Source organism: Macrotis lagotis, chromosome 7 (genome assembly GCF_037893015.1).
Source record: "Macrotis lagotis isolate mMagLag1 chromosome 7, bilby.v1.9.chrom.fasta, whole genome shotgun sequence".
In the NCBI taxonomy this organism is placed as follows: domain Eukaryota; kingdom Metazoa; phylum Chordata; class Mammalia; order Peramelemorphia; family Peramelidae; genus Macrotis; species Macrotis lagotis.
The window spans coordinates 167635280-167662919 of NC_133664.1; the positions used below are offsets into that span (position 1 = coordinate 167635280).

A 27640-nucleotide genomic window follows, 5' to 3' on the forward strand; every position below is an offset into this window, starting at 1 on the left:
AACAGAAGAAGGCTGACTAAGGGTGGTTGTGAATTAGGAGAAGAAAAGGTATATCCTGCACAAAAAGACATGTGCATATATGCATATTCAAAAAGAAAAGCAAAAAAGATAAATTTAAAAGAATACTATTGAAACCATTAAAACCTGCTCATCTCAAACTTATAATTTTACTTATCTGTACATGGTCATTTTATTTATATTAAAGAAAAAATTAGGACAATCTGCTTGAATTACAATATATAATTCTAAATACAAAAGACCTCTGTAAAGGAGAAAAAAAGTCAAAGAGTTATTTTAACCCTTTCCGTTTGTAATTATTTGGTGCACTGGTTCTGCAACCAAATATTTAGATCAACCTCCATTATCATCTTCTGAACTCTTTCTATTTGCTTAGGCTTAAATAAAAAAGAAACCTAAAGAAGGGAAAGAAGGAAGAACTGTGGCAATAAGTGGAAATAATGAGTAGAGTAAGGGAAATTTTTAGAGAAGCAGGAAAGTATACACTGGAATCCCATTGTTTGTTAAAAAAATTGTGTTCATCCTTCCCCTGATTGCCTAAAAGATGTACTCTTCAGTATCATGTTGGCAGTTTGATTTACTTTAGATTTCATTTTAGCAGATGGATTGCAAATTGGCAGCTACTTATGCCCTAGTGAATAAAGCTCCATTACGTTTCTTCCATTTAATTTGTGATTGTTCTTTTTTTTAATGGGGAAATGGATATTCCCTTAAGCCAAAAATTTATGGTTGTAGTTTTCTCTGTTGCTTGCAAATCCCATTTGTATGCCTCCACATTAGAGCACTGGAGATAATTTAATCCTTTTTATCTGATATTTCATATTTTTTCTTATTTTTATTGAAATAGCTAGCACCTTGTGTCCTGACAGTTACTCAACTATTCTGTCTCTATATGCATGAGCATATGTTCTAAAATCACATATTTTCCTGGCTCTTCCTGGTTAAGAGCTAAGAATCCTGGGAGGTATATTTATGTCCTTTCCTAAATCAGAATTCCACTGCACTAAATAGAACCTTCATGTCTGGGAGAATTAATTCACCTCCCTAAATCCCTAACATAAGCCTCAACAGTGTCTGACTTACTAGGAATAGCTCATTGATAATGTGAATTGTTGTTTGCTATGCAATCATTTCATTCACTGCCATCATACAAGAATGGAATGACTTGTCCACAACAATATAGTAAACTGACATAGTTAAAGACTATCCAAGGAAAATGAAACCACTATGAATATGATAATGATTCAACTGGACTTGGCTCACTTATCTTTATGACCTAATTAAATAAAACACCAAACGAAGCAAAAAAAATAATAAAATTTCCAATTTCATCAGGGATTCTGGACTCTTGAATTTATCATGTCAGTTCAGTACAAAATGGTTTTAAATTATTAAATTCCCCTTAGGCACCTGTATTTCCCATTACAGCCTGATCCAGATTACTGTTATTGTGCATTAGCAAATCTCCTTGAAGAGAGGCTACACACCAGTTTGAAGGATAGAACACAGTATTTTTCTTTTGCAGGTAAAGTGTCACTACTTGAAGATAATAAGGCAGGACTACGTGGCCACAGCTCTGGGAAGCTGCTCAGAGTCCTTGTGGTGATGCCGCCGATTTCGCTTTTTTTTCATCTCCTGCACGTGCTTCCATTTAGCACCCCCTTTGTTTCTCTGCCTCCGTTTCTCTCGGTGCCACATCTGTTCACAGTACTGGTCCAGGCTGAAGTTGGGGCTGCTGAGGATTTGCATGTAGTCTTTGTACCTCAGTCTAGACTCAGCCAGCAGATCTTTGCCCCGTCCCTCCTCCTGTTCCGCTTTTTGAGTATTTTCCATTTGTTCATTCTCTATGACATTTAAAGTCAGCTTCACGATGGTGTGGATGAATGTGTGCTCCTGTGCTTTGCAGTAGTACATCCCAGAGTCCTTCTTCTGCAAACTGCGAATCAGCAGCCCGTATTCAGTTTTGATGATCCTTTCATCAGGTTTCAGCTGCAAAATTGGAAAATGGAGTCAATAAATTAAAAACAGAGAGGGCTACAAGCAAATGAAAACATGTTACATATTTATACTTCAGTGAACCTGCTAGATCTCTTGCCTTTATGTCTGTCATCAAACAGGCTACTTTGTGTCTTATCCAAAAAATAAAAAGGCAGGCCTTGCTTAAACCTTATTGAGAACTATTCACATTTGCATCCTATTAAGTTCAACCACAGATTGAAATGCAGTAGTTTGTCTTTCAGTCTTACAGAACACAGTGAGGGGAAAAAGGGGAAAAAAACACAAATTCTTTAGTTGACCTGCCTTGTAGATTAATTGATTCAATAAACAATTCCTGGTGCAAAGGCTGCTATCTGAATTTCATAACTGCACTGGAAAATCAATAACCACTAGTAAAATAAGAATGAGCTCTCAGGAAAATACCCACATAGTCTGATGGAAAAGATTTTTTTTTTCTGAAAGGCACCAACACTTCTTTCTAGGTAAAAGACAATCAAATAAATGATTTAAAAGGTATGTGGGTATGTGGAAACTGTAACAGGGTGACTAGTTAAACGTCAAATGGAATGACAAGGACAAAGGTTGATACAACTCTTTGAAAGTGGAAGTTTGTTACTGAAGAGAACCACAGTTGGAAAGGTATCTACATTTTAACCTGTTTTTCCTTCTTTATTTTGGAATGTGCTTTGATATTATAGTGTATATGTGATACTTTAAAATATGCAGTTTGTAGAAATATTTGCCATACTGATGTATAAGATGATATGGTAATTAGAGTTCACATGTGAGAAAGCCCAATAGAAAAAAAAAAGTTATTACAGTCCTCTTTGAAAAAATAATATTTAAAAGCATTTAAAACATTCAAATTTGACTGACCCACAATCTGGTATGACTAGTGAAATTTACCTTTAGTAAAAATAGTGAAGTGTTTATAGACCTAAGGTTCTGTTTCATTTCATGCAGACTTTCAAAGAAATCAACAACAACCAAAAAACTGGACACCTTTTCAGTTTATATATCTTAAGTTCTCAAACACATTTAGAAGATGGAAATCAGGGAAGGAGAAAGATAACAATTGAAGTAACTCTCAATGGGTGTATTGTGCTTTGTATCTTCATGTGAAAAATATGTAGAATATTTCCTCTGCCACTGAAAAGAAATATAAAGGAAAGAAGAAACTCTGACAGTTAAGTAAGCATTATATGTTGTACTTTCCATAGAAGAAAAGAGTAGAAGAATCCTTCCATTCATGGCTTTGCTTCTCATGGTGTGAACAAAAGCAACAATCTTTCTTATCTTGCACATTATAGGAAGAGCTTGCATATTATATGAGGAGTTTGTGTGAGGAGAGGAATAACACCACACAGACCAGATCCAGTCTATCCTAGATTTAGCACTAACTGTGCAAGATATTTATGTGCTCATTGAGTAATTTCCTCAAAAGTAAAATGGAAAAATTTATATTTTTATCACCAATTTCACAAGATAGTTGTTTTGGTAAAAATACTATATTATCATGAGTTGTTATTACATCAAAATGCTTCAATGTCTGAAATGAAATGCCCCCAAATTCACTAAGCTGTACATACCCTTTGACCCCAGTGAAATTACTAATAGACTTACTCTCCAAAGAAATCAGTGAAAGGTGAAATGTGTCTGTATATATAAAAAATATTTATAGCAGCTCCTTTTTGAGGTAGCAAAGAACTAGATACTAAAGGAGTTTCTTTTAAGTGGATTATGACTGAACAAATTATGGTATGTGAATATAATTGAAAATATTGAGCTGTAAGAAATTATGAAATAGAGTTTCAGAGAAACCTGAAAAAAACTTATATGAACTGACTCAAGACCAGGAATTACACAGGATTAGAATTTCCAACCAGGAAAGCAATCTATACCATTACAACAACACAGTAAATATAATAATTTTGAAAGACCAAAAATCTCTGATTAGTGCAATGATCAAACATGTTTTCAGAGGCTCAATAAGAAAGCATGTTATGAACTTCCTCCTGATAGAGAGGTTCAATGGCTTACAGATACAGAACAGATTTTTAAACATGGCCAATATGAGCATTTGTTTTTCTTGCCTATGCATATTTATTATAAAGGTTTGATTTATTTTGATCAAATTTATATTTGTTTCCAAAGAAAGGGAGAAGGAAGTAGTAAGGGGGGGGGGGAAATAAAGATTGTTTGAAATAAAAATTGCTGTTTTTCTTATAATTTGTATTTAAGAAAAAGAACTGCTTACTAAGATGGCTACTCTGAATTCATTGTTCAATTCAAAACCTTGGAAGCTTCTCTCATAAATGAAATATATGTAACTCGGGGATATTACAATCAGCATTTATGAAAAAGCTTTTATATGCTGTATTCCAAGCTTTGACTTTGGCAATAGTAGGACTGTAAGTACACAAGTGAGACAACTTCTTTTCTCTAGGAGCTTATATTAATTACATGTCAAAATTTTAAGGTCAAAATATTATTTTTAAACAAGACCTCTGAGTTCATCCTTATAATGTGCTCCCAGGGAATCAAAGCAAATCAGCAACTTTTCTAAAACATTTAGATTTACAAAGTTTCTTAAAAATTGAGAGACTGAATGACTTGCCAACTCATAGCCAGTCAGTATTAAAAACAGGATTAAAAATCAAGTTCTTTATGACTTCCAGTTCAATATGCCTTACTGACCAAATATATAGCAAAATTAATACCCCATTTGAAATACTTTAGAAAAGCTTTTCATTTAGAAAACTCACAGATTTGATTTCTTTCCCCTTTTAGAGTAAAGTAAAATAAATGTAAATTCTCTATAAATAGTTTATTCTCAATTCCCTTTTAGAAACATCCACAACCACTTCAAGAACTATGGAATCTGAAAGCAGACCAAAGCTCCTTTTCTCAGCTTTTTTTTACTGTTTTATGCCTTTTTTTTGCTTTCCTTGATTCCCCCCCCTTTTGTTCTGATTCTTCTTTCACAACATGACTAATATGGAAATATTTACAACCTATATCGGATTACTCACTGTTAAGGGGAGGAGGGAAGGAGGGGAAGGAATTCCAAATCTTATAAAAAATGAGTATTGAAAACTATCTTTACATGTAATTGGAAAAAAATAAAGAAAAATCACAAAAAAACTCAATGTGTTTTTACACACATTATATCACTGAATTTTTCCAAGTAACTTTTGATATAGTTGGTCAATTACTATATTCTACACTCTATAGATGGAGTATTATGTGGCAGAGGTCATTAAAAAACCTCTCCTCTAGGATTCATTCTATTACACGATGACTGTCCCTTCTTTTTTTTAAAATTTTTATTTTAAGGCAATGCGGTTAATTGACTTGCCCAAGATCACACAGCTAGATAATTATTATGTGTGTGAGATCAGATTTGAATTCAGATCCTCCTGACTCCAGGGCTGATGCTCTATCCGCTGCACCACCTAGCTGTTCCTTGTTTTTTGTCTAAAACATGGTATCTTTGAGTTGTGAAGTGGTCAAACCTTTTTGGGAAAAAAAATACATGAACTAATATTAACAATATTTTTAGCAATTCGTGCCACATCCTCTGCTTGAGAATAGGGAGTGAGGGTTATTCTAAAATTGCCATTTTCATCAATAGAAAATGAATTGGAGGGAAACATCATCTAAATGTGTTATTCTAACTCAGAACTACTTTTCTTTCATTCATTAAGATTCTTTATAGTGGTTTTCTCAAACCATATTTCCTAATGTATAGAAGCCATTACACCTTTGTTTCACTGACTTTTAAAAAACTTGACAAGAGGAAAATATCACTGATTCCATGCATATTGTATAACACTTCATTATTATTTTTTCCTGTTGTCAACCTGTTTATGATGTTTTATTCACAGATTTTAGTCACTTTCCTGCCTTTCCTTTTGTCCCCACAGGATAGAAAGTTTCATAAAAACCTGGCATTTCATTACTTGGTACTAGATCTTTAACCTTTTGCTCTTGAATGTTTAATTTGTCCTTTAGTTTCTGACCTGCAGATGTAAAACACATCTTATTTGATTTCAAGCTTTCTGGGTTTGCCATTTAGATAGTACAGATTATTCCATTGATGTTAGATGTGGCTATATTCTTTCCATAAATTTCAAAACTATGTATTATAATGTAATAGCAACTCCAACAGGATGCACTCTAAATTGATAAATTAGATTATCACAGGATTTTAGCAATTTGGAGGCAGGCAATCTGTGAGTTCAGAAATTAGATAGTTGATTAACATTTGCCTAGTCTACATTCATGTGTCACTTGCTTTTTATTCTGCATTGAAATAGAATGTATTATGCACACTGTATTTCTCCAGCAAAATGTCAGTACAATCAATTTAGAAAATGCAACACTTCTGCAAATAGATAATGTAATCTTTGGTCAATGATTTAAACTCATGGAGTTTTCTCCACTTTAGAAGTGATATGTAAAAATTACTGAGACCTACAAATCAAAATCATGCTTGAAAAAGGCATGGTATATCAATTTACCTAATGTGAGTAAAGACAATATAAAATATTTCAAATTATTAAATGTAGCGATCTGTTGAAAGGCATTTTTTTTTGTTAAATGGAAAGACAGTGGTTATGTAAGTGCCAGGACATTAGGTAAAGGTCAGTGACTTCTGTTCATATTAATGGCTGACTAATGGTAATTCCTTTATGGTTGATTCATTTGTCAATTCTCTCTCAGATAAAACATTACACCTATCTTAGAAGGATTTGTACCTTTAAAGGATATCTCTTTTCATTAGCTAACACATGAAAGAGTACCAAGAAAGAAATAATATTAAACATAAAAGATAGCTAGCAAACTGAAGAATGAAAGCAAATTGGTGATAGATATATGTAAGTATTGTATTCCTCTATATTTCTATTAAATATACACAATATTTTAAAATTTATTTAGCAAATATTGAAGAAAAGATAAAATTAAATATAGGAGTATATTGAAAAGGAGAAAAGATGTTGCAGGACAGTAGAAAAGGATACTTTTTAAAAGTATCACAAAAATAGTTAATAAAGAATGGGCACATTTAAAAATAGTTTAAGTCCTCAGTAGCATATACTTTGTACATTTTATAATTGAAATAAGTAATAGAAATAATGATGATGATGATTATGATATTAAACATAAGAATTTATTACCAACTACAGGAAATTTGCCCACATTATGCTTGAAGGGCAAATGATATAGTGATAGTAGTTTTACTCCCAGTTCACAAAAGTCTCGTGAAGAAGAGAAACACTTGGGACTACTAACTAACCTACCAGTTAAAGGTACAAACATCATCAATTATAAAAGCAGCATCAAGAACAAGTCACTAGATAATTGGCTCATGAACCTAATCGCACTAGACTATGAAATAACTCAGTAAGGAAGCATCCTCCCACTGGCAACTGGACAGGCTGGTGACAGCTTCTGTGCTACAGGAGATCCTGTCTCCTCCCAGAAACCATTCTGAGTGGAAGTAAGATTCTGAACTGTGACCTTCTGAACAAGAAGGAGAGTATGTCCTGCTGGGCCAAATGCTTCCAATCTAGCCTGGATTTTGCCCTTTTTGTACCCTAAGGAAACAGTTTTGCAGGTCCTGCACAAAGCATCACTTTGTATAGATGATCTGCTGGAACATTAGTGCTCCAATACTTTAAAATACTATGCAATAAAAACAGAAAAATTCTACTTCAAGTAAGTTTTTAAAAATAAAGGGAATGTGTATTAATAAAATCTTTTTGTTAATAAAAATTTCTCCCTCAAAAGGATGTAAGTTAATCAGGGAAACTGTTGACACAAAAGGAAAAGAATAATATAAATTTGTAACTTAACAAATGTTAAGTAGGCCGAGTACACAAGGGATACTTTTTTTAAGAGCCAGATTTAAAAAAAATACATTTTAATAAAATATTTAATAAAATATACTTTAACTAAATTGAAAGTTTACATGTCTATATTAATAATAAACTTGAAACTAATTTTTTCTCTCCTTTAAAAGTAAGATAACTATAAAACAAAACAACTAAAATAAAATCTAATTTTTTTAAATTCAGAAATTTTCAATCTAATACATCTTTTTTGGAAAATCAGGCAGATAGGTATATAGAAGTGTCTATATAATTCAAGTACATATATATATGTGTGTGTGTGTGTGTGTGTGTGTGTGTGTGTGTACATGTGCATACACATGAACATATAGACAGCATATTTTCTGGCATTAATTTCCATCACAGTGAAGGCTAGCAAAGATTTCCAAAGACTCCAAATTCACTTCTCAATTCTCACCAATTCTTCCTCATTTGATGATATTCATGGTCACTTGTTTGGAATATTGGAGAGGGTAATGAAATATTTAGTAATAGTTTGGATTAGATTAGTGTTAAGATTCTGACCAACTCTGTTATTGTTAAAAAAATCAGTTTCTCTTTGGCATGACTAGATTACTTTATACCACCAAATAGAAACATTTTCAAAAGTTCTGTCCTCAGTCCCTTTTTTATTCTTTCTTGGTATTTTTTCCCTTTGTTATGTTACCAATTCTCCATTAAAATGACTCAAGAAGCTGCTCCAAATTCAGTTTTTTTCCTGATATCTTCAACTTTCAAGCTTCTTTTTGGGAATCTCTAACGTGATGCTCTGAAACTCAATATGTTCAAAGTAAAACTCTTCTTCTTTTTTTTAAAGGTTTTTGCAAGGCAATTGGCTTGCCCAAGGCCACACAGCTAGGTAATTAATAAGTATCTGAGGTCAGATTTGAACTCAGGTACTCCTGACTCCAGGGCTGGTGTTCTATCCACTGTACCACCTAGCTGCCCCTAAAGTAAAACTCTTCATCTTCAAAACTAGCTCCTCTTCTTGACTTTCTTATTTTTAGTAATGGTACCCTCATTTTTAGAGGGTTAGAATGTTGACTCTTGCCTTCTTATCCCTGATAAGCTCACCAAATCTTGGTAATTCTTTATAATTGTCTTTCATATCTGTCTCATCTTCCTCTCATTCTTATGATGACTATTTTAGATTTAATTTTTATCATAACCCCTCTCGAGAATGGTAATAGATTTTCAACTGGGCTCCCTGCCTATATAACCCTTTCCCTGTCATTCTATCCAAGGAAGATTGATTTCTCTTCCTATAATGAAATTTACTTAAAAACATCAATGCTCCCTAACTACTCCCCAAATTAATTCTGTTTCTTTAGCCTGGCAGAGCCTTCTATGAATTGCCTCTAACCTAATTTTCCAGCTTTATATCTATGTCTCCTGATAGAATAGGATGATTTGGTATTTCTAAACATTCCCCTTGTTTTTCTTTTTTTTCTTTCCTTTTTTAATTAAAAATTGCTATGAATTTAAATGCAAAATACAATGAGTATTTCTCTATATACTGTGAAACAGGAGAATGTTGGAACATGAAATATCCTAATACTGTCTTATTTTTCTTTAAAAGTATCTAATAAATTCACTATGAAACATTCAAAGCTGTCCTTTTTTTGTGTGACTCTATTGAAATTCCATGAGTTTACTTATACTATACTTTCTTTCATTAATGCCATATTTATTTTTCCAAATCTTACTCTTCAAACCATTGCTCAAATTTCATTTATATTTATTGTCTTTCCTGATCTTCCTACATGATATGATCTCTCCTAACCACCTTAAAAATGTTATTATATTCTGACAGATCACAGACTGCCTTGTATTACTTGTTATTTGAGTATTATTCTTTGAAAAATACTCTTTTCCTTCCTAGCTTGTATACTCCGTCAGAGATCACATCATATTTATTTCTATATTCTGTGGAGTTTGAACACAGCAATTAATCAATAACTATTCATTATAATAGTTTTAATTTGACATGAAGGAATCACTTCACATGGATGATGCAATATTTGAGAAGTGCATTTATCAATGATAATGGATTATTTAAAACAAGTTCACTATGCATTCACATTAATGTCTTCATAAAAATTCCATTTTTACTATTGAATAGAATTGCTGCCCTTTATATATTCTATATGTAGTTTTGGTATGGTGCCCTGAGAAATTCAGAGGGAGCTCATTAAATTCAGAAAAGTGGTATCCAGAGGAAAGTAGTGTCAGTAAAGGTGGAATATTAACCTAAGCTCCTTTGAGCTTGGAGCAAAATTCAGGTTACTAGAATAATTTAGGTCAAGAGTCACTAGAGTATTTTACTGTGTCTATTGGTAGAAATGGAGAGATTGAGTTGGAAAATGGGCAGGTCTTTGCTTGGGACTTCCTTTAATCTTTGAGGAAGTAAGGATAATTGGTACAATGACATAGATGCCAATAAGGTCTATGGCCCTACTCAGTGTCTCCCTTTGCCGTCACAGTTAATTTCTACTTTTTCTTTCTGTTGTTGTCTTTGTGTATTCTATTTTTATGGCACAACTTTTGATGCCCCCACTGCTTCACTGCTACCCCTTCATAATTCTCTAACTTTTATACAAGCTTCTCAAAACTTAACTGAATCTTTCCCCAATTGCAACCAGTTTCTTGTTATAGCAAAATTAACACTCTTTAACTGATTTTAATGGATGTCAAGATCTTTTTCACACCTAGTTTTATTGGTATGGATTATATTTTAAAACTTACCATTACCAAAAAAAAGGTAATTACTTGAAAGTAGAGAAGTGGGATGAACAGTGGAACTCCAATCCCTTCAATATCTTAGGTAAATTTCTTACTAATTGACCAATCCAAACTTTAGCATTTCTATGCTCTCATGGCAAGGTTTGGCAAGTGATTGGTTATGTGGTATGAGGGAGAATATAATGACCCTGAGATGCTGGAGGGGAGAATTGGGAGGAAAAGTTAAAGAGTTAAGGTTTAAATATATTGAGTTGAGGATATGTACCTCTAGCTATTTAAGGGAACATTTCAAGTAGTTCAACGTAACAACTTTTTTGGTAATTCTATGCTATATTTCAGTGACAGGTAAGTTCTAAAGATAATGCAATAAAGGAAGCAAAATATGTTCATTTCGCTTTTGATTCTATGAATTTCTTCTTACAGCATAAATATCAAGGTGCATACATTTCACATATATTCCAGTTTTGTTGTATTGATTTGAGGGAGAAAGAAGGGTAAAAGTGGGAGAGAATGGAATATAGTTGTGACTATTTTATCAAGGGAGAATATTTCTAGTCATTCTACACTCTGGTTGTGTTCATTCCTACAATTTAAAGACTATCTAACTCAAGAATGAACTTTATTTTAATAGTCTATTAGTGTTTAAAAATAAAAACCAAAAATCCCAATGATTTTTTTTTATTTGGCTTTCAAAACAGGCAGCGAGACTGTCTTGAAGAAGCTATAGAAATGAAAAAGGGCAAAAGGTTTTCTATGAAATGCTCCTTCAAATTCCATCTAATCTTGAAAGAATTTGATCAAAATAATAAAATGAGATTTTAATTTTGAAAACAATATAAAATTTTCATTGTTAGTCATAAAATGAGTTTTCTGACCTTGAATGAAATTAGAATACCAGGTGATGCTAAAAGCAACATATTTCTTATATAAAAATAGCTGTCTTGAATATTTTTAAAAAATTTATTCTGATAATATTTGGCTCTGGATGAATATTCTCCTCCTTGGTGAGTATAACTTACCTCCTCTCGATGCTCTTCTCCAGATCGCTGGATATACCATTTAATAGATGCTTGCTGAGATTTAGGAATACATTCCAAAAAAGTTGAATTAAATTCAATGCCAAAAATCACCTTTTCATCAGCAGTTTCATGACTAATGCCTGGAAAGCAAACATGGTATAGGAGATTAACCTCGACCTGATTTTTAAAGCAATGGGAAAATGTACTGATTTAGAACAGATGCTGTGAAAGGGGGGGAATTTATAATATATTATTAAAGAAAAGGGAACTTCATATTTTGTTTAATATCAGCTCTCAGACTGATTTTTAAAATTCAAGGTCAGTATTTCCAGACAATTAATAATTTTTACCAAGTAATTAAATGTTTAAAACAAAATATGATCAATAATAACATAGAGAAAAAGAATGTTGAAAGACTTTAGAATTTTTATTGGTGCAATGATAAGCCATAAGCACAAATTTTGATGAAACATACCAAAATTCAATAGACACATTTTTCAGATATGGTTAATTCCCACATCAGATATGACTAATGTGGGAATTTGTTTTGATAAACTACATAGTTATGTAATCAGGATTTTTTAAAATTGTCTTGGGGGAGAAGGGTAGTAGTAGAAAGGACAGATTAATTTTAAAGATATTGTTATTTGAAAATTTAAAAAGAAATAGCTTTATAAATATTTTCAAAATAGAGAGGTGACTAGGTGGCACAGTGGAGTCCCTGGAGTCAGTAGGACCTGAGTTCAAATATGACCTCAGACATTTAATAATTACCTAGCTGTGTGACCTTGGACAAGTCACTTAACCCCATTGTTTTGCAAAAACAAAAACAAAAATATCCAAAACAGGAAGGTTTCCTGCATTTTCAAAATAAATTTTCTTCTTTGAGATAAGCAAAATTTAAATAGACAAAGCATTTATTATCTTCTGAATTAGGCAAAACCTAAAAAACCTAACAACCCCCCCTTTATTATTTTCCCCTATAATGAGCAAAAGAAAAATAGCATACTAATACATCTTTTAACTTTCAAGCTAGTCCTGTGAGAATAATAATAATATTAAAAATAGATAATGTTTTTATAACTCTTTTAAGGATTACAATAACAATAACAATTATAATAACAGCCTGTGAAATGAGACAGATGTTAAGCAATCACATAGATAGTAATTGTCTGAGGTTACATTTGAACCCAGGTCTTCCTGACTTAGGTTCTACACTCTAATACCTAGCTGAAAATATGTTAAATGTATAAAAAAGATAAATGCTGATGTGTTTTAATGTTACAAGTTATCAAAATTATTAATAATATCTAGAATTTAAAGATATGTAACTGCTAAAACAATTCTTCCTGGGTGAAATTTTTATCATTATACAAAAATATGAGGAACCACATACAAGGTCCCAAACCAGAAAATAGACTTTATCTTCATACCCATATTTCTACTTTAATTTTAGGGGAAAAAGAGATGGAAGTATTCTTCAAGACTGTCTGTCCTAAGTGCACATGCATGAGGTAGTTTATGGGAAGCTTTCTGAGTGGTGTATGAGATATCTTATTCTCTAAAATCAATTGTATCATCTGTAATACATTTATTCCTCACTAGCCAAAACCTGTGTGCCATGTGTGATCTCAGATCTGGAGCTCATGTTTGATCAAACAGAAAATTACTGCTGTTGGACTAGGTAGACCTGAATATATATATATATATACACTTTTTAGGTAAAATTTTTAGATATCTGTTCAACAAAGTAGCCTACTTAGAACATTAGGCAGAAGACTAAGGAACTAAGAATGAACAAGGACATTCAAGCATACAGAATTATAAAGAAATTCTTATGCATATGTAAAAATCCATTGAGTTATTTCTTGCAATGAGTATCTTTTCTTTTCCCTCAACTTATTGATGATTTCAAGAAAATTTTTCAAGCCTATGATATGTACCCATAAATTACTTCCTTTCCACTTCCCAATGTATGCTTCTAGTTGAAAGCTGTAATCTTTCACAGTCAACAAAATATATTCTACATTTTTCTATAATTACCAAAAAAAAGTTTCTTGAGTCTCAAGTTGCCATTTATGATGGAAAAGAGAAAGTTCATAAAAAACATGGGGATACTTAATATAGGAATCACTGAAGTCCTGTAGGAATAACACCTGTGGGGTATTAAAACATCAAAAATCTTACACTAATTATGATAAGGCAAAGAAATATTCTAATGATTATCTACTTTGGTTGTCATATGGAAGACTCAAAGATGTAAGGAAAGATTAAATTAAATTTACTTCATCAACTCATTCAACCTAATGGAAAATTTGTGAGAGGAAAATTCTGTCAGATCAATTGTTTGCCTGAAATGATCTTTCCTTTGTTAATTAAGTCAATGTAACTAGCATCCTTATGTATATCCTCATTTTGATTTAAGGATAACACAGAATTTACCTCTGTTCTTAATGACCTTTCCTTCATTACATCTATATTTTATGCATAGCATCTGCGTACAGATGGAATGTCTGATTTCTTCCTAGCTTATAATGGTATAAAATTGCATTTGATATTAAACTAGGATAAATTATGCTAATATACTTAATTTAATTTAAAAGTAATTTTAAGTGAACTTTTTCTTTCTCAGATATAGAAAAAATAAACAAACCATTTGCAAAGGAAAATGCTGAAACTATTTCCCTTTTCAAGAAAATATATAAGCATTACAATTCTTTTAAAATCTTGCTTGGGAATTTATGATAACCTAGGTTGCAGTTATGAATTTATGAAAGACATCTCTCCCTCATGTTTTTGAACTATTCCATGTCTCTTCTTCAGTGAAAACTTCTAGAAAAAAAGTATTGTTTTCATTTTTTCACCATAAACCTCATCCCACACAAAAGTAATCCTGCTTCCCTCCCTACCACTTTACAGAAACTTCTTTCTTTAAAATCACCAATGATTGAATCATACCATTCAATAGTCTCTTCTCAGGCCTCATTCTCAGGCTCCATTGCTGTTTTTCCCTCTACTGACCATCCTTTCCCTCTTGAGGTATTTTTTCATTGGATCCCACATTTTTGTACATCTTTCCATCTCACATACTGAAAACTTTTTATCTTAAAGGCCCAACTTCCAAGAAGTTTTATCTGATTCCCTTAGATAGAAATGATTACTCCTCCCTCCAAATTCATCTGCCACTTCATTGAATCTCTCCTATTCAACTGATCATATTTAGCATTAAAGTATGAATTCCTTCAAAGTAGAAAGAATATTATCACTTTTCATCTTTGTATATATTCAACTAGCAGAAATTATATAGGAAATGTTTAATGTATGTTTGCTAACAATTAATTATACCCAACTTGTGATATCTTTTGGATTCATTTTTAACTTTCCTCTAAGCTAAATAGTCTAATTTTCATCTGAAAAGTTTGTAACAACCATATGTGTATATGTGGATTTAAAGCTACACATGAATAAATTCTCCTTGAAAGTAGAGACACTACTAGATGTGCTTTGCATATCATACATGTTTGAAAAATGTCTACTTAATGATGAACCAAGAACCATCAGTGCTTCAGATAAGACCTTGTCCAAAACTTTGATTCTACCCTTTGGTTCCTCTTCTAAGTTTACTCAGTCCTGTAAATTTGCGAACACATGCAATTATGTCTAAAAGGAACTTTTTTTATGTATTAAGTACAAATAGGCACAGTAGAGTAAAACATGAGAAAGAATTAAATGAATATGGAACAGATAAATAAACAGTGATTAGTAAATGATTCTTTACTTTGCAAAGTGATTCACTGGATTATCTCTTTCTTAGAATACAATATAATCACAAGAGATTTATAATTTAGAAGATTATCTCTTTAATAGCTTCATAAATTTAGGTTTGTGAGTGCATTTCATGTATTATCTAACCTTTCACAAGTTAAATTTTTAGGAAAATACTTTGTGTAAAAATATTACTGTATAATTTTCGTGAAAGCATACTCTATAAACAGATATTCTATATTTCAGAGTAAAAACAAATAGAAAATGCATGCTTAGTTTTTAAAGGGAGAAAACCACAATAAGCCTTATTAATGAATAAATGTAATAAACTTACTGTCTTCTACATCCCAGCATTGAGTGATGGGGTCCCCATATTTTACATCTTGTCGCCTAGCTCGCCTATGGAAAGTGAAGTAAAATTAAAAAAAAATCAGTAATAGCTAATTGGACTTAGGACACAACCATGTCTAATGAAAAGACAGAAATGTAGAGTCAGATTTCTGCCACCTGTTAAAACTTGAACATAGATGGCAATGCTTCTCAGAAAATTTAGATTTCCATTTTTGAATACAAAATAATATCATTGCCCTTGATTATATCATTGTTACATTCTTCCTTGCCCTTTGGCTACCTAGCTCTGCCACTTATAAATATAAAGGTAACTGCAGTATAAAAGAGATACAAGAAAACAAATCTGCCTGTCTTGATTCTCACAGAGCTATGCGTTTCAGATATGCTCAAAACAAAAGGGATTGCTTTGAGAACAGTGGATATGACTTAACAATTGTTCATATACCCACAGCTTTTCTCATTTCTTCTTTTGAACTTGATTTGATGCCTAATAATCTTTGCAGGTTACTTTTGTCAATAAAGTGAGGTGATAAATGCCCTTCTATAATTATTTTAAATAAATGGAACATTTTTCCACTTTTTTTGAATGTTTAATTTTGACAAATCATAGCACCAACAGGTTGAGAGAGAGGAGGAGAAGGAGGAGGAGGAGATGGAAGAGCAAAAGGAGGAGAAAGAGTAGGAGGAGGAGAATGAAGAAAAGAAAGAGGAAGAGCAGAAGGAGGAGAAGGAGAAAGAAGCAAGAGGAAGAGAAGGAGGAGGAGGAGGAGAAAAAGGAGGAGGAAGAGGAAAATGAAAAGAAGGAGGAGGAGAAAGAAGGAAGATGAGGAAGAAGAGGAGGAGAAAGATGGGAGGAGGAAGAGAAGGAGGAAGAGCAGGAGAAGGAAAAGGAGGAGCTTGGTCATGATAACAATGGTACAGTGTCTAGAGTATTGGCCCTGAATCAGGAAGACTTGAGTTCAAATTTCTCCTAGGAAACCATTTAACTGGGTATTACTGAGCAACTCATTTAATCTCTCTAAGCCCCAAGTTCCTCATCCATAAAACAGTGATAATAAACCCTCTGGGTTGCTTTGAAAAAGAAATGAGAACTTTGCAAACTTATATAAAAATGCTAGGCTATTAGCAGTAAGCAGCAGCTAGGTGACAGTGATTGCAGGGCTAGACCTTAAGTCAAGAAGACTTGAGAGCAAATCTGGCCTGAGATATTTACTAACTGGGTAGGCAAGTCACTTAATTTCTATTTGCCTCAGTTATTATTATTATCCCAATTTCATAATCAAGGTACTGTAAATATGTAAAAATACATAAAATTTAAAAATCACACATAATTCCTACAAATTTTGCTCCCCCAAACATCTCCTACCTATGAGTTTCAAGTCATTTTACAAAATTTATACAGATTATCTAAAGTGACTAATTTTTTAAATTGGACTTAAAGGAAGATCACCTTTGTCTTTTCATTAAGCAAAAAGTTGACTTTTTTTTCCGTCTAGGTGTGATAATATACACTTGTGAACCTAACTACTGAGGAGGTTGGTATTGGTCAGTCTTACAAGCTCAAGATTTTTAAGTAGTAATAAGCTAAGCCAAGAAGATATGGTATATTTACACTGATTTGAACATAAGTAGGATGAGTCCCAAAGAAAGATGGTGGGGCCTTCACACTGCCTAGAGAAAGAAGGGCAAACTACCCAAGGTAGGAAAGGGTACAGCTCACAGTTCCCAAATTAACAATAATGGATTAAACCTACAAGTAGATCTTGCTTTTTAAGCTTGGTCAAGTTACAAAGATCCAGAAAAAAGGAAATAGAGAAGGAAATAAGGAAGAAGGGAAGAAGAAAGAAAGAAAGAAAGAAAAAAGGGAAAAATCTAACATTTTCTAAACAAACTATCACTTTCAATAATAGCAGATAATTATAAATACATGAATAAACAACCAAAAAAAGAAATTTACAAAGACAAACAATATACATGGAAAGATATTTTGATAGTATTCTCCCTAGGCGCAAAATGGAGTTTTAAGTATTTAGTCCTTAAATGACTATTATTTTATATCATTTCATGTATACATGTGTAGAAATGTATGTTTATAAAATATTTGTAAGGAAGTAAAAATTTAGAGTTTTTGTGAATACATATACTATACATTCAGAAAGATGACAAGAAAAACAGATGATTTTCATTGTTAGCTATATACTTACTGAAAGAGATACAAAAAGTAGAATTCAGAATTATTTTATTAAATGTAACTATATCTCACTATTTCATAGTATCCTATTTTAAAATTGTGAGCCCATTTAAAGGAAAAATCTAAAAGAATGCATATATATATATACCCTATATAATAACATATGTAATTATATAAGATATATATGTATATATGCCCTATATAATAACATATGTAATTATATAAGATATATATGTATATATACCCTATATAATAACATATGTATATATATATATATATATATATGTAGATTTATATTTTAAATGTACCACTGGTATATGCTACACTTCATCTGTATCTGTTCTCTAAGAAAATAAGTCCAGAATATCAGAAGTTACTCCACATGAACAGAGAATTTAAATGAACCTTTTAAGTCACTTACCTTTTGGAAGTTGGTGCATATCGAGAACATGCATTTCCATCCCAAGCACAGTAGGGATCTCTGGCAAGGCAACAGTCTGCACAGGCCTTCCCATACGTATCACATCTGTGCAGAGAGAGCTGAACCAATCCATCTCGGGAACCAATGTACAATTGTTGCTACAAATCCAGCAAAGCAAATGAATTAGAAGCATCTTTCAGACCATTCTTAAGAATTTTCCTCCCCCCCCCCAAATACCATACTCATTGGCCTAAACATTGCTATGGTTCATAGGGCTTCCTGTCCATTATAAAACACTTGTGAAGAAACACAAGGAAGAGTGAAAAAAAACAGTCAATCACTTTCAACTCTGGCAGACTGGGTGGTTGGCAGGATGTCTATGGAAGTACAAGGACAGCATTCTGTACAGCTAATGTAACATTGGCAGAAATATAAGAAGGCCAGAAACCAGCTGCTAGGCTGGAAGAATTAAGATGTCAAATTCTTCCTTGGTAGTTGAAAATGTACATTGGTAGGTTATAAGTACAGATGCCATAGGCAAATCTATTGATGAGAAGGATATTTTCTCTTACATGGTTACTCCCAAGTAAAAGGATCCCAAAGAACTTTATAACCTTTGCCCATGGAAGTAACACATCACTTCATTAGCTATTGGTTTATTGATCTCTTTTGGGTATTATGTGATAAGAGTTCTCAAAAGCATTCTGGACTAAGGCTGAAGAATATCAAATTAAAATGGAAATCTCCAAGGAAGTTGAGGAGGATATTTGAGCAATAATATTCTAATTTGATGACTATGAGTTGTGAAAGCTAACATATTTATTTTTTATAAATATAGAATGCTTTAATCTCTGTCAATTATATTAGAAATAAGTGCTGGCATACCCATCATAGTTGTATTACAAAACAATCAAAGGAAGATAGTGGCTAATATCTATTTGGTTAGTAGTTTATCTGAAGCACATGTGTGATGATTTTCTTGAGTTAGAGGGAACAGGTTTCTCTGTCTGAAAAGTTCTCAGTCACAACCTGGAGAAATAATCAATGAATGACTTATTCCTAGCATTAATTTATTTTGGACCAGCTTTACAAAGATCAAGATCACACTAGCATTAGTATGTTGACCTCAGAGTCATGATCATCCAAGATGCTAAAGTAAGCTAAAACTATTTTGCCACACTTGAATCAACCAAGACCCAGAAGAGTAACATTCCAGAGGAGAAGGCAGTAGGTACTGGGTTTCAAAGATCATAAGATAATCCCTGTGGAGTCAGGAATTGCCATTGACCCCAAGAGAGGTCAATGGGACCCTGAAGAAGGAATTTCAAGACCTTTATTTCAAGAGCAATAGAAAAGGAAATTTTCTTTTTTTTCCCCCTTATTTATAAAATTTATAATTTCTACTAAAATTCAAGTAAGCAATGATTCATAATTGAATAAATGAGAAAGACGTCATGGATTAAAATCTTGTTCATTAGTTTCAATTGCAATAATTGTTTTAGTTACAATATGCAAATAATTCAGTCTTTGCTTAGAAAACTTATATTTAAAAAATAAACATGGATCTTACTTGCTTCAAAGACATCTCCATATTCAAGATTAATGATGGATTCTAAAAAAAGAAGGTAAGAATTATTTTTTGAAGGTAAGAATTATTAAAGATATTTGCTTTTATAACCCCCTCCAGAAATACACACTTTTAGTTAATCAATATGATATCAACTTTCTATTAATAAAGGACTGAACTTCAAAATCCAGTTAACCTTGGATTAACCAGTTAATACTTGGAAAAGTAGAGATTGACTAAATATTTCAGAGTTTTTGCTCCTTTCATATCTACAGCTCTTACTATTAGAATGATAGCTTGGTTGCTTTTTTTTTTTAAATATCCTGTAAGTATTTTACTACGATCACATTGAAAAATGTTTCACTTTTTAAAAAATTTTACCATTTTCTTGTAGACTTTTCTCCTTCAAATCTATGTTTTTCACATATTTTAAAACTTTATAAACAAATATTCTCACAATTACTTATAATTACACATTAAACTTTTCAAGTTTGGCCATTTTATTATATTTCATTTCCTATAGGCCTCCCTTTAGCAAATGGTCATAAATGACATTTATAACCTCTTAGGAACCACTTAAAGATTTGGGGTTTTTTTTTAGTTGAGGTAAGATAAAGGGTCTCAAACTTATTAACTTTTTCACTGATATTATTATCAAGCTATAAAACTGGTTCTGTGGAACTCAATAGGTTAATTAATTTAAGTCCTTCATAGTAGAGAATTTGATCCTTTCTTGAAGTGTAGAAACAGCCACTTTAAAAAAAATAAAAAATTCATAGAAAGTACTATAAATCCAAGGGAGAATAGCAAACACATTTAGATAATGTAAGAATGGCTTATTTCTAAAGATTTGCTCTTATGCAGTCCAGTGTAATAAAATTAGATAAATCTATTTTAAATCATTCTTTAAGAGAAAAAGTAAATGAAAAATCAGGTGGCAACAAGTTAGAATTGGTTTTTAAGATTGTTTCACTGCTATAGTGAGGGTCAACAATACTGAAACTATGAAATTCCCAGCAGCCTATTGTGTTTAAAGAATAAATGAAATACACATTATAATTATAATTTAGTTTCCACATTTGTACATATATGTCTAAATATACAGTCATTCATCCATTTATATATATGTATATGTGACTTTGGGAGATGATAGAGAACAGAAGGGTATGTTTTGCTGTGATTCACAGTCACAGAGTCAGATGTAAGTGGGTGTATATGAGTTTATATAAGTAAGATATATATGTGTGTGTATCTGTATATGTGTAAATGCATATACAAATGTATATTTATATACATATGTACACATACACACATATACATATACGTATACACATACACACATGCTTTTTTTTACAAAGAAGAGGGAAATGAAAGATTTACAACCTTCTTATAGTTTACTCTATTTCAATTAAGTAAAATGCAAAAGTAAAAATTTATATTTTTGAAGAACATCTGGAAAGTTAAAGAGGTTTTAGGTTTTAATCATATATAATGCTTTTGGCCTTAGCTGTATTCTCAAAGATTGAAGCAAAAAGAGGGATTCCTAGAAGGCCCTGTTTCAATGGAATATCAAACAAGGATAGTCTTTTTCTAAATAATAATGCAATTGACTCCCATAGGTTTTCTTTGGCTGGGGAGGGGTGTTGCTTTAAAACATTCCCTCCCAATTCCCAGGGAATGGATGACTTTGTCTATAAGTCTTATGAATTTGTATCTTACCTTGAATACCTGCAATTCTTCCAGTACTACCTCTTCCATATCCCACTTCTCCTTTGCAATACTGACAACTTTTAGTACAGTTCCAATATCTAAAATAAAATATATAAATTATAAACATTTTTCCTCCCTTCTCCCTTAAATATTAACACATTTATAAATCTTCCTACTGAACTTTTATATAAATATCTTGCAAGAATCCAGACAAAAAAAATGGGATATATGAGAAATGTTGTATACAATAGTTTTCCTGACTAAGTATTGAAAGTTTTCTGTTATTCTCAAAAATAATACACACATTCAAGGAGTGTTGAAAGGTATGGTACTTTCAGTGATATTAACAATATGATTTTACATACTATGTTTGAGAAACTTGAACTTTTCTATACACCATCAAGGATAGAACATAGAACAATGCCTCTTGGGACGTATTCATTAATGGAACAATCAAATAGGAATTAAACAAAAGCTTTTAAAATGCAATATTTGGCTTTCATTCTATTTAAAAGCAAAATTCAGAAGCATTTTTCTTATAATCTAAATTGTTATTATCACATAAAAAATTCACTGACCATTATGCTAAGGAAGAGAGAAACAAATCATAGGTTTGATATCAGAAAGTCCCAAAGACACTATTTGTTCCAAACTCTTCTTTTTCATATGAGGAAACTGAGGTTCAGAGAACTTAAGTGATTTATCCTAGCTTACTTAAGTAGGAAGCATCAAAGTTGAATTTTGAACCCAGGTCCTTTCAGGTAAATCCAACACTTTCCCTACTATATCACCAAGCCTTCTGTTTCCATTAGAATCTCCTATGGAAATGGCAGAATGCACAACTATGATTCATTTCAGCCGTGTGCATTTTCTCCTACATGGAAAAGAATTGTATTCCCCATCCATGTTCTGCCCTGAAATTACTGAATTTACCTTGCAAAAGGATAATGAAGATAAAAAATAAAAGAATAAATTTTCTTTAAAAACAATAAAACTAAGATGTACATATAATCTTTCATAACAATTCCACCAAAGAGAATGTTGGTAAATAAACTTGTGATCTAATATAAAAGCTACAGTAGCCTTGAACTGGCAACCTTTTTTAAAAAAACTTTTATTGATATTCTAATGAATCTAGTCAAGAAATCCTTGAGATATTGCTTTATATCCTCCTTCATAAATATAAATACAAGGATATATGTTTCCAGCATGGTGAGCTTCCTATTACTATAACTGACTCAATTATGTGGCTCCATCTGGTGGCTTTAGGACACTTGGGATATTAAACTCTTTAGGTAAAAATACAAATTTTTATACATATATATAAAACTTCTACTATAAATTCAAATATACAAATTTATTTAAATTCATTTCAATATATTGAATATATTCATATTCAATATATTTCAATATATGATGAAATTTTATTTTTCTAGAAAATATATTCTAATTTTATTTCCACTTTTTTTTTACTTTATTTTTTTCCTGAATCAAAATATACTCATCTGGAATTTATTGATGTGTTTGAAATATATACTTTAAATCCATTCTCTTATCAAATTCAATCTTACAATCCACATTTTGTTGCATTATCTAAGCTCATAAGCATCCACTAAATAGATGATATTTCTAGTATATATATTATATATATCATATTTTTCATATCTCTTTCCAATCACTAATCAGACATACACATTGAAGTTTTGAGGATAAGGATACATTTAGCAACTGGTATTTAGCAACTGGTATAATATTGATACTTTTTCATAATTCTGTCTTTCAAATGAGAAAAAGGGTAATGCTCATTAGTATTTCAGACCAACGGAAATGCTTTCTTAACTTTTTTTGATAATTCTTTGACTTTTGAAAGAAAATAAAATGAAACTTCCAACTTACCTGTTCCTAGAAACATTACATCATATTGGCCATCTTCTGCAATAACATGATCCACTACAATCTGTGTCAGTCTGTAATCCACATTAATTCTAGTAAAAGTAGGTCCTCCAGCCACAGGATATACAGATTTATACATCACGGGATGTCGCCTTATAAAACTAATGACATCATCTGGAAAATCTCTAGTTGACTTAATTGATGGGTCATATGTTCTGCTTGGACACTGAAAAGAGATAGGGGAAAAGATATTAATTTCCCTCAATAAAATATTTTACATGGTATAAAAATTACATTTACAAGCATTCAGTGAGGTTTCTAAAACCTTATAAAATTATTGAGGCAAAATTCATTGGGAATGCTAAATGTATCTATAATGATAGTTTAATATGTTTAACTTGCATCCTTCAAATAGATCTAAATTTGTATCTACCTTGATCACAGTAGACATGTATATGTATTTCCATGTCTGCACATATATATATATATACACACATACATATAACGCACACATATGCATGCATGCAAATTACATAGGCACTCACAGAAACACATATATTTGGGTCTTTACAATTAATGGAATAGGAAGGTTTATCTAGTTGTTTTGATTTAGATGGAAACAATGCAATAGAGGTAAAGTATAGTTTTTGTTGTTTTTTTCTAATGTTAAAGGGCAATTTAAGTCTATCTGCTGTTTTTTTTAAATTACAAATGTGCAGAATTATTTTGTTCCCCCACCCCAGTACACACACTTCTTATTTCTTCTTCCCCTTTAGCTTTCATTTTCAGTCTATATAACTTCTTTTAAAATTTAAATTTTACCATAAAGTTTTTTTCTTTTAATTTTTAATTTGTTTTTTAAAAAAGGTTTAAATATGAGACTTTTATGGTCAATTTTCTCAAATCTTTTCAAATGACCTTAGGTCTCTAAATACATGGGTCCTTTATTGAAGGAACTCTTATTATAGTCAACAAAAAAAGTATAAGGGGGGGAAGGTATAGAGTCAGATCTTAAGACCTGTCAAAGTAATTTTTATTTACAGCCATGTGCCTACTAGCTGAGTCTCAGAAAAAAGTGCCCACTATATCTTGTGAAGTATACACATGTAAAATGTTGCTCTCTGTTTTCCATAACAAAATAGAGATTATATGTAAGGTCTATTGACCATAGTCAAAGGAGCAGGTAAGTTCTAGTTATAAAGAAAGGAGCCAATTATATAGCCTACAAACTTGGAAAGGATCTTAATGACCTAGTCAGAATCATGGAATCTCAGGGTTGGAAGTCAACTTGATGTCATTCTACTTAAATACACACTTTCCCATAAAGCCCCTCTACAATTCCACTTTGGCAAAGAGTTATATGGTTTTTTTTTTTAATTTAGGGAGAGTTCAACTACTATTTAATAGATGAGAAAACTGAGGTTCAGAAACATTAATTTGTCCAAGGTTCAAATGGAGTGCTTCAATGATTATCTGGGAAATAAACTAAGATGCTTAATGAAGCATCTACACTTAGGGTCATGTTTAGACAAATCTAGAGGTAATGGTTCCATTCTGGCGATTTCCTTATTGGTCATTGTTTTTCTACTACCATTCTTTCAGTATACTGTACTTTGCCTCATTTCTATAAAATCTTTATTCTAGCAAGATATTTTAAGGTTGGGAGCAACTTAATAAATTAATTTCTCATAAAGTTGATATTTAGTTTTATCCAACTCTATGTGATCCAGTAGACAAAATCTATGAGTATTTTTTGACAAAGATAGCAAAGTGATTTTCCATTTACTTCCCCAGTTGTCTTTATTTTTTTTACACATGAGAAACTGAGGCAAATAGGGGTTAAGTGACTTGACCAGGGTCACAAAGCTATTGAGCATCTCAGATCAGATTTGATTTCACATCTGCCTGATTTCAGGTCTGGTGCTCTACAACACCACTTAGCTGCCCCAAAGTATTGTGTTTCATATGAGATATTTTGACTTTGATATGAATTCCAGGCCAAAATGTTGTTTTAAGTTTTGGTTTGGTGGTATCTTATGCAAAATAATATAGGAATGTTTGAAAAGATCTTCCTGGAATCCAAGAAATCCTATCATATGAGTGGTCTCACATTCTGGTTTTTTTTTTTTTTGGTAAAACCATCTGATGAACATATTTTAAATGGGAGGGAATCTATGCCCCCAGGTTATTGCAATAGAAAGATAGATAGATACAATATGTATTTTACTGACATGATTCTATACCTATATTTCTATGTGACACACACAGATTTGTGAAGTTTTTTCTTTTTCTTTTGAAGGTTTTTTTAAAAAAGAATTTAATGCAGCATTTAAAGTTTTATAACATTGTGTGTGTGAGAGAGAGAGAGAGAGACTGAAAGACACACAAAGACAGAGACAGAGAGAAACAGAGAGACAGTAAGAGACAGAGAGAGAGAGATCTAGATAACCTTGGTGTAAGATAAATCTCCTTGGATTTAAGTCTTGCCCCTGACATATATTAAAATATAGGCAAATATCTAATACTTTCAGTTGAAGATAAGTGGATTATTTGCATTGGTAGAAACAATTCTGCACCAGTGAAAGAAAGATAAAGGAAAATAAAAATTGAAAAGTTATGCTTTTGAATATTAAAACCAAATCAAGTGCTAGATAATAAAAGCTCTGAAATTAAAAATTACTTTGGAAGATATGTCAAATCAGTATTATTTATCTGTTTTGAGGGGCAAAAGCAATGTAAATTAAAATCTCAATTAGAAACCAAATGGAAAAATACAATAAAAAAGATTTTGTTTTCACTTTCTTTAAATAAATTAGAAAATACATGATAGAAATGAAAGTTTGACTATTAATATGAATAAAATAAAATTTCAATTGATTGGAAAAGGGAAAATAACAGTTTTTAATCTAAGGAACTATACTTCTGAAGTCATTTTTTTAAGTGCTCTGGCTAACTACACAATGAGCTGAAGAAGAGACCTTATGCTGCCCCCAAAAGGATTAAAAAGTAAGTTAACTGGGAAATTTCCAATTTGCATATTTGAGTCCAAGGAATTACCTTCTTTGAGGTTAACAAATCCATTTCAAAAGTAAATCTACACTGCCCTCTGCAGGTCATAATTAGGACAAAGGATAATGAAACAAAACTTGTTTTTAAGAACTTGTTTCTAGAAAGATAACAATTTAGCAAATAGTTGTTTTTCCATTGATTAGATCATATTTTCATCAAAAATCACTTTCACTTTAGCATTTAATTTATTACATCCAACATACTGTATCTGGGGGACATAAGGGCTTAGATATGAGTGTATTGTGGGTTAGAATAATTAAACTGGTTCTACCTCTTCAGATAATTATTGTAGAGTTCAAATAAAATTAAGTACTTTGCAGACTTTTAAAGTGTGATATAAATCACAATCAATTCTACTTTCATTATTCTTTATTCACATGTCCCATCAACAAATCTCTTTCCAGTTTATTGCTGAGTCCTGGTTCTCAAATTGTTTTATGTCCATATAATACACAAAGCCCCAAACACTTAAAAAGATTCACGCCGGATGGAAAAAGAATAATGTATGATTTAGTGAACAGATGAATGTTAGAAGAAATATACTTTTACATGTATCCTTTTACAAAGAAATAAAGATAAGAGGGAACTTGGGAAATTTAGGTGGTTTCAATTTTCTGTTGCTTTGGTTATTTTAGTCATTGGGTAAACTGAGAACCATAGGCTACATCAAAGTTAAAGTATTAATCTTCATGGGGGTGATTTCCTTGCTTGAAGAAGTGTGGAAGGCTTAATGAGGTGCCCACCAGTCTGGAAATTGCTCTGTTACACATTTTGTCCATACCTAGAGAAAGTAAATCATTTATTGTCCCACTCTGGGTTCTAGGATATTACCACAGGAGAGAGGGATGAGAACAATGAGGCTTTGAATTCTATTTCTAAAAAGGAAGCTGCAAGTTGTGGAAGAATCCTCAAAAAGAAGAAAAAGTACTGCAAACAATAAATGATATTGAAAGTAAAGATAAAACATGTAAGAATAGCGGATTCTGCTAGGCAGGGAAAAGA

The 27640-nt window shown here is 31.8% G+C and overlaps 1 protein-coding gene across 6 annotated transcripts in view; it reads right to left on the reverse strand.

The window, feature by feature from the left end:
* Positions 1-1272: 1272 nt before the first annotated feature.
* Positions 1273-27640, reverse strand: part of SEMA3D (semaphorin 3D) — a 221408-nt gene continuing 195040 nt past the window's right edge. For all 6 annotated transcript variants that reach the window (XM_074194057.1, XM_074194052.1, XM_074194056.1 and 3 more), the window contains 7 exons: positions 23573-23795; positions 21686-21774; positions 19970-20011; positions 18400-18557; positions 15771-15835; positions 11672-11811; positions 1273-2007 (listed from right to left, as the gene is read on the reverse strand). In XM_074194057.1, the coding sequence (XP_074050158.1) occupies positions 1579-2007; positions 11672-11811; positions 15771-15835; positions 18400-18557; positions 19970-20011; positions 21686-21774; positions 23573-23795 (1146 nt within the window). In that variant the 3' untranslated portion in view covers positions 1273-1578. The remainder of the gene's footprint in view (positions 2008-11671; positions 11812-15770; positions 15836-18399; positions 18558-19969; positions 20012-21685; positions 21775-23572; positions 23796-27640) is intronic.